Source organism: Etheostoma cragini, chromosome 2, assembly GCF_013103735.1.
Source record: "Etheostoma cragini isolate CJK2018 chromosome 2, CSU_Ecrag_1.0, whole genome shotgun sequence".
NCBI classification, from domain to species: domain Eukaryota; kingdom Metazoa; phylum Chordata; class Actinopteri; order Perciformes; family Percidae; genus Etheostoma; species Etheostoma cragini.
Window position 1 is genome coordinate 24,420,648 of NC_048408.1, and position 8,921 is coordinate 24,429,568.

The 8,921-nt window shown below is 43.4% G+C and overlaps 1 protein-coding gene across 2 annotated transcripts in view; it reads left to right on the forward strand.

Moving 5' to 3' along the window:
* The first annotated feature begins 342 nt into the window (after positions 1-342).
* Positions 343-8,921, forward strand: part of sdk1a (sidekick cell adhesion molecule 1a) — a 223,655-nt gene continuing 215,076 nt past the window's right edge. For both annotated transcript variants that reach the window (XM_034885383.1, XM_034885391.1), the window contains exon 1: positions 343-1,947. In XM_034885383.1, coding sequence (XP_034741274.1) covers positions 1,761-1,947 — 187 coding nt within the window. In that variant the 5' untranslated portion in view covers positions 343-1,760. The remainder of the gene's footprint in view (positions 1,948-8,921) is intronic.

Genomic DNA, 8,921 nt, shown 5'->3' on the forward strand with positions numbered 1-8,921 from the left:
CACACACACACACACACACACACACACACACACACACACACACACACACACGCACACACACACTAGCCTACTGCCAGTACCTTCCCAACTACTTTGACACAAATTCTCCAATATGTAATACATAACTAATCATGAGGTTTCCCTAAAAACTATAAATGGTTGACTGGTTATCTAGTTTGAGAGGAAATGTGTAAAACAAGCTAACAACAACAACTTACAGACACGTTGTGGGGGGGCTTGGGGGCGCCGTCCACCATGCTCGCAATGCTGGAATTGCTTCCCGCCCCCTGGTTTGGGCTGTCCAATAATGACAGCGGGAGCACTCAGCTCAACCAATCAGCAACAACGGATGATAGTGAATGGAAGTTTAGTTTTTGAGTTTGGGATAGATCGAGGGAGAGATTAACGGAGAGGCTGAGCAAGAGAATGGGAAAATTAGTGGACAAAGTAAATTCTGGCTCTTAAATATCAACTCTTTGCTTGCAAGAGCCCTCTCTCTCTCCCCCAAGTCTGTGTCGAGGACGGTGGCAGGTGTTCAGTTGAGGGAGACGCATCGCCTCAGTCAGCTCCCCAAGCCCCAACAGGGTGCTAGAGACGGAGAAAAACGGCCAGTGCCCCGCTAACTGTAGCCAAGAACCCCCGTGAGTATGAACGGATAACGATAAAACGTTTTGAAGTAACGGTTTCTTTCGTCGAATGGACTGTTTTTGGAGGACCGCTGAAGACTGGATGAAAAAGCAAAAGGCTAGTGTCGCAGTAGCAGCAGTAAGAGTAATACAACGTTACCGTCTTAGTAACGGCCGTTTGTTCAGTTCAAACAGGCTGTTACTTTGGCTTATACGAGCTAACGTTAACTCTTCACCGGTGAACGCACAGTAAAGAAAGGAAAACTCACAGTTGTTGCTGAGAAACTTGTAATGCGTCTTTATTGTTGCTTTTTTGCTAACCTGTTGTGTTCTATTTAACCGTGTAATCCGAGACCCTAGCGCACTACGGCGAGTTAGCTATCGGGTATCCGAGGCAAGACTACCCCTTCTGGGAGAGTGGGTGTTGATAAACGACGTGTTTAGCTGCTAGTTAACAGTTAATTAGGACTTATAACTTTAGATAACAGGCGGCATCCCATCACGCTTCTCCATCACCATATTTGGGGGGAAAAGACTATCTGTGCAGTTTGATTGCACTACAGAAACAGGGGTACTCACAGTATCAATTACTGGATTGATTTTTAGAACACACACACACACACACACACACACAGGGAAAATAATTTACGCGTTTTATTGCTTTTCTCTCTAAACAGCTAAACAGGGACACATCCCCGGTAAAGACATTAAAAACAAGCGTGGATTTGAGCTCGATGGCAGAGAATAAGCGGATAAATCCAAAACACACTTAACTGTATTAATTCGTTGCTCGGATCAATCCGAAAATGAGATATCACAGGACTCCGCCACAGCACATACATAGGGATTGCCGTGCCGTTAAACCGTAAAGCCTGACACTATAGAGAGGGAAAGTGTTTCTGCTGTTGATACGACCCCCCCTTCCTCATTCTCCTGCTGCCTGCTGAGTTTTGGACACCGGAGCGAGGGAGTCAGATCCGGGAGCTTTCCGGCAGCAACAGCGGTGAACCAGGAGCGCAGAGCCGAAGCCCGTTTCTCTCTCCGCTCCGACTTCTTCCCACTCGTGCGCAGGGCAGAGAGAGTTGCAGCAGCAAAGCACAAGCGGACACGGACACTGTTGATCCCCTCTCCCGCATGATTAAACTGGAAATGTGCTGCCCTAAGAGGTTCCCAGAGAGTGTGGAGCGACCCGCGGCAGGGAGCCGGCGGACGATGACGGGGATGGGGACGGGGACGGGGACGGCCCGGAGTGGGAGCCGGTGTCAGCCTCTTTTTCTCCTGCTCCTCCTCGGCAGCAGCTGCCACATGTTGCACGGGCAAGGTAAGATCTTTACTCCCGGGAACCCTGGGTTCAAATGTCAGATATTCCACTAAAGACTATTAATATTCATACATGTATTTAGAGTTATTCATACTGTAAGTGTTTAAAGGCTGTCACTGTACTGTGCATTGTCTAAAAGCACTTACTGACATACTCGTTTGTCACTGGGACCATGGTAAAAAGGGGACAAGTGAAATGATGACAAGTATAACTGCTTGCCTGTTTGGGATGTGTCCCTGCAGGAGGGTGGGGTGGGGGTGTTTTTTAGGCCTACAACAAAGTTTTTCTGTAAATGAAGTCAGGTTGATTGTGGGGGAGGTACCTTATATAGTGCATGTGTAAATTATTGTTATTGTTGTGATGCTTAGATTGTATGATGAGGATGGCAGGATTAAGGTATTGAGGATGGGTATGGGTGGGGGGTTCCTGTTTCTAAGCATCGATAATCCCCCACTCAGTCAATGACCTGCTTAACTACAGGTCTGGATTTGGCACAAACACATGCAGCAGAACATTTTCCTTTAGCTTTGTTTAGCAGTGTTGACCCTGTTGTGCTGCAGGTGTGTATATATATAAGTGTGTGACTTGTGGTTGCAGAACATTTACTGTGTGTACTGAAGTAATTGTTGAATGAAGACGCATATGATGGTGTATTGGATCACAACCAGAGTTGTCTGTCGAAAATGTGTGTTTCCATGTTTTGGTTTTGTTTCCAGCTCTAGAAGAAGGGGGCAAAGAGAAATTGGGGATATTAGTGTTTTGTGTGCATCTGTGTGTTTTTGTATGTGTGCATGTATCTCATGGGATCATGTCAGAGTGCCAAAACAAAAGCACAGAAAAGGTCAGGCTGGCGTCGGCACACAGTCTTCTCTGGGTCACAGATGGCATGGTGTGCTGAATGAAAGGCTGAGACTTGGGGGTTATGGGGAGGGGTCTTAGGAATGTCTGTGCATATATTTGTGTGTGTGTGTGTGTGTGTGTGTGTTAGAGGTGGGGGTGATCTATTTGTGAACGCATGGAGAATGTTTGTGTCGTCTAAGTGCAAGAAGGTAGAGGAGGAATGAGAAGGGAGAGAAAGTCAGGAGGGAGGAGAAGGAGGGAGAGGGGAGTGGCAGGCAAAGTGGGCGAGAATGAGAAATGGAGGGGGGATAGAGAGGGAATGCGGCGCAACATGCTTGTCACTCAGAAAGCTGTGTCTGCAGTTCAATCGATAATGACGGTATGACAACACCTTTGTGTGTGTCAAAAGTTGCTCTCCTCTCATTTCTTTTCCCAGTCGTCACACTCTCCCTCTTCCTCCCTCCCAGGTGTTGAGGAGGAGGTGGGAGACGAAGGGATGGTGTGGCTGCACTGTCAGCTCCTTTTGTCCTCCTTCTAATATCAAGGTCTCATCACCAGCACCCAAGTTACCACACCCTCCATTCCCCACCCACATACACACCAACCTCTTCCAGCTGTCTTGTTCGGTGGGGGGGGGGGCTTGCCCTGCTGCCCTGCTGCCCTGCTGCCCTGCTGCAAAATGTCTGTGCCTCAGGATGGCGTGCAGGAGTTGGGTTCTATGTGTGTGTGTTTGCTGGGGTAGGGGGGGAATTAGAAATTAGGGAAGCAGATGCAGGATGGGGTTGGTGGTGGTGGTGGTGGAGAGGGGGCAGCCTTATTGAATTGATAAGCTGTGCCAGGCGGCCAATCGAAGGCTGTACATTTTCCAGGTTCCGACCCCTCTATCCCAGCATTTATTAGGACGTTTTATTTTAGGAGGAAAAGGATGAAATTCATGAGCCAAGGTTGATCCTCCTGATCTCTCCACGCCCCTCTCCCTCCCTCCTCCCCATTCTGTCCCTCTCCCTTTCCCTCTTTCACTCTCTCTCCCTCTCTTTGCCTCAGTCAATCGATGCCCACACCCCTCCTCATAAATGTGAGGCTTTATATGAGCCAACTCTCGTCTCTGGGAGCACATTTAAATAAGCTCATCGATCTTTCATTTTAGAGTTTAAGTGACGGCAGCATTTTACTGTCTCTCTCCCCCCCTTCCACCACCTCTCATCTGCTTACCTCTCCACCCTCCCTTCTTTATTCATAACTTATTCCTCCCCCCCCCACCCCCCCCACAGCCTCCCTGTCACGGAGTGGGTCCTGCTTCACAGCTGTTTGACTGGTTCACATTTCCAACATGATATAGACAGAGCCTCATTCCAGATACATTTATGTTCTGACTGAAGTCAAGAATAGCTCACATTTAGAGTCTTTCAGAATGTACATATTCTATATACTAAACTATATGTACTAATACTCTATATCACTAACAAAGACAATGAGAGAGAGAATGTGTCAGTATCTTGCTGAAAAATAGCCCTGTGGCATTTGACAGCCATGGATTCTAGACATTTTCAACAACATTTTCAAACATTTTTAGAAGCCCAAATCCCAGAGGACCGCATAATACTGATACAAATGACATTAATACATGGAAATGTTCAAAGTCAGAAGGGGTTCACATAACAACAGCGATTCCGACCATTAGGTTTAAAATACATGAAGAATGAAATTGGTCCCAGTTGCTAATGTGGATAATGATAATGGTTGATAACTAGCCAAAATGTAATGAAAAAATAATGGTGGTCGTCATGATTGCTAACCTTGCCCACTGTAAATGCCTAAAATTGTGGCTTGAGCATCCCAGTTGTAAGACCAAGGCCATTCTTTCTTGCCTGAAAAATACATTGCAGGTCACAATCATTAGCGCTCTTACTAAAGTTTAGTTTCTTACCATGAATTACGAAGTTTTCCTCGGCTTCAACTAGGCCAAGCAGGACTCGCAAGACTTGCATCACTATGCTGACCCACTTAGTGGATCTATCTGTGTGATTAGGTTTGATATTACGCCTGTCATTGGCTCAACTCAGCTCGAGCTTGATGCTGATTTGACCAATTGGCATGCTTAAGTGAATTGAGGTCACTGACAGGACATTTGGATGGTGGGCTGTGGGCTGGAAGAGGTCTGAGCGGGATGTCAAAACCCAAATCAAATAGGCTAGCATGCAGCTTTACACATGTGCACGCACATACACACAACGCCCTTCTCTCCCATCAGTGTCAAACAGTTAACGCATACGTGCAAATTTGCTTAACCATGTGGTAATGAGGAGAGGGTAACTGAGAAGCCTTGTCTAACAGATTCTCATCCTCCACACTGTACAACCATACCATGAGTTTTCCACCTCTCTCAATCTTATGTCTGTTTCTACATTTACATTCCATATGCAACATGTGCTTGCAGGTTATAAAAACAGTTTTAACAGTTGTGAAGCAAATTGTATTGCTGTATTGCGTGCAGTTTGTTTGACACCAGAAGTATTGTAGCACGCTCCATTACTTCAGCATGGACCCTTTTTGATTTTGATGTATTTTAAACTCTACGTTTACCGCTTGTTAGAAAACAGTTACCGGTATACACATGTTCTGTTTTTACCCACAGACCCCAATGTAATCCCACATTCAAGTAATTTCAATTTTGGAGGCCTCAGGAGAGACTTTGCTGTCTGATGGATTGTGTGTGTGTGTGTGTGTGTGTGTGTGTGTGTGTGTGTGTGTGTGTGTGTGTGTGTGTGTGTGTATGTGTGTGTGTATGTGTGTGTGTATAATTGCCAAAAGCTTTTTATGTGTTTTAAGTGTCTAAACACGTGTGTTTCTGCCCAGTCACAATGGTTTCCCATCTTACCTTATAAGAGTTTTTCTCAAAAAACATCCCTCAGAGCTTTGAAATATGAGCCATGTGGGACATACTCTGGTCTCCTTCTGCCTTCCTCTCTGTCTTGCTTCTTTGTGCTCTTCATTGTTTTGTGTTTGTCCTTAAGGTATTGTTCCTCTTCTTTTTGGTTTCTTATTCTGTTTTTTCTCATTGTCTCCCCATAAGGGACCAAATAATCTATTACTGCAGGCCACACAGGTGGAATGGAGGCTGTTTTGCTGTTTAGGCCTTGGTGTTTATTATGTAAGATAGGGGGAGGAGGTTGCTATTGATCCGCTGTCTGTGCGTGTGTGAGGAGCGAGGGAGGCGGTATAGCACAAAAGCTTATCTTGTACTTTTCAAGATGGTTCTGCAACGAGACACCGAAATAAAGCAGAACGCTAGCAAAAACATGAACTTATTGATTGATTGAACTGTAAGACATCACAAAGAAAAAGACTGACAGACACTTCGAGATTGGCAGACAAACATAAAGGTAGGAGAGGTAAATGTATGTGTGCACACAGATTTTCAACTGTTATTTGTTAACTGAAGTGTAGGTAAAGTGAAAATCCATGATGTCGGCTTATAGGGGTTCCACTTAGACTGTTATTAAATTAACTCTGGAAACAGAAATTAATGTCCACCTGTAATTAGGGTTAGTCTATGTCACTCTTTGTCATAAATGGCTGACATTCATAGTGGGATTTGTATTGAGCTTAACTGTTGATCTACAGAAAAGTTAATCAGCAACTATTTTAAAGGTCCCATGGTATGAAAATGTAACTTCATGAGTTTTTTTTTTTAGCATCAATAGGCTTTCCCCCAGCCTGCCTATGGTCCCCCATTGGCTAGAAATGGTGATAGGTGTAAACCAAGCCATGGGTATCCTGCTCTGCCTTTGAGAAAATGGAAGATCAGATGGGCCGATCTGGATTCCTGGTTACCTCCCCTTTCTCTGCTTTGCCCGCCCAGAGAATTTGGCCTGCCCATGAGAGAGAGAGAGAGACACCATGGCTTTCAAATGAGCAAACTGGGTTAGGGTTACCTTGACCAGCGATCCTTCATTCATTCTTTTCTGTGGAACTGTTCCTGCTTTAGACCGTTAGACATTTTTGATAAAAAAAAAGAAATGCAACAAAATCAAAAGTGCAGATAAAAAAAAAGAGTCAAAAAATACCCTGCCAAATGTGAAATGGGTATAGCATAATATGTGTATTTTAAAAATGTCAAACAAAACATGCACATTGACACAAAAGATCCTAGTTCGCCAGAATATATTTATCTCACATCACTGCTTTGTTCTTTGTTTTTGAGATAACCCATATGTGAAGAATAGTAATGTCTTTTCCTCAGTATTTTTGGAGTTTTGAAATAAGCCGCAGCCAGAGGAAGATGAGACAAAAACTAAATGAAACCAAGAGCCACTGTGACAATTTCATCACATGTAGAACACTGTATGGAGCTTAATGGTAATAACAACTTTAAACCCAGTGATAGCAATAAGCATTGCAAAGTTGTCTACAGCTAATGGCACTAACAAGGACAACAGACAGCTGCATGAAGGTTAAACTCTAATTAATGCAATAATTACATGCCTTCCACATGTGCAAAAATGTTTGTGAAATTTTGTGAAATTGCCCCAAATACTACAGGATGTTTACTGTGTGCTCCATGGTTAGATAAAACGTGACTCTGTGACATGTTTACCACCATATTTTTCAAGAAAAACATACCAAAGATAGAACTTTATTTACTTACTTACTTTTCCAAGCCTTCCTCTCCTTTCACCCAAAGATCACGCTTAGACCACTTAGTATAGTTAGATAGCTGCAGATGTTAACAAGAATTGTCTGTTATTTGTGATACAGTAATAGCATTTTATGATTAGAATAGAATAGAGATTCCTGAGAAACCACTCCGAGTACATATGACATAGATATAACTATTCCTGTGCTATAGTCTTTTTATTTATATTGTATTATATATTTTTATAGTGTGCTGCTTTTAAACCTAACTCATTTTCATCAGACCTCAGTAAAAGGCTATCGCAATATCTTTTCTTTTGCCTGCCACAACCGTTTATCTTCTTTCTGAAACAGGAAAGTCAGGTTAGCAACGAGCACCATAACACCAAACTGTGGCAATCATGCATTGGATTAAATCGTGGGGTTTTGTTGAATTTGTTACCAATATATCCCTAAATGACACTGAATAGTTAGACTTCATCAGTACACAGACATCAGCAGGGGTTGTACATTATGCATTTATTGTATAAGCAGATTTTGTGAAACAGCAAGTTACACATGAGTAAAGTAACTGACTTTGTAATTAGTATCCCTCCAGTCAGCAACAGCCTATGCTATCTCAGATATGAGAGTCAAAGTTTTGCATGCTGTGCCTATGTGTTTCCTGGAAGAGCTTACAATATACATACATGTTGTATTGCGTATGAGCAATTAGGGCTGGGCTATGTGGCCTAAAAAAAAGTCCTTGAATCAATCTGTTTCCCCCTTACTTAAAATAAATCTGCAGATGACAAAAGAAATTGTTCAAAACAAGTTTTAACTTTTATTTTTCTTACTCATATACACACAAAAATAGTGGGATATATGATTTTCTCCATATCGCCCAGCTCTAACAGGAGTACTGACTCAGTTTAAAAATGTTTAAAAATTTGGATTTATGGAATCCCAAAAAGTCATATTTTTAATGCGGAAAAATCACAGATATCAGGTTCCTGTGACATTTACAAAGCAATTTAGGAACAGATTCCTATTTGCAGAAACAACTGGTGGAAATACGATTGCAGGTGGCAGGATATATATCAGAGAGACATTCTCTCTCTCTCTCTCTCCCTCTCTCTCTCTCTCTCTCCCTCTCCCTCTCCCTCTTCTTTACTTCTCCCTAACACCTGGGAAATTCCTTTGAAACCCCGGCCTTGTACTGCCAGTCATTTAGTGGCAGCACTAGAGTGAAAGTCTCAAGAGCAGTCTCACAGCAGGGTGAAGAAAGTGACTCTCTTTCCTAAATTGAGAATGTTTCGGCGTTATTTGGTTTCAAACTGACAACCTTCCAGTGGATCATACCCCAGGCGGTCTCTCTTTGTATCTCACGTTCCCCTTTGCTTTCTGTGTGGCTGTAGTCATTTTTTTACCGTTACATTCGCGGGTAATGTCGTGATATTGAGTGAAGATTGTTCACTGGAAAAACATTGTGTCGTCGTCCCCCCCCCCCCAGTGCTCCC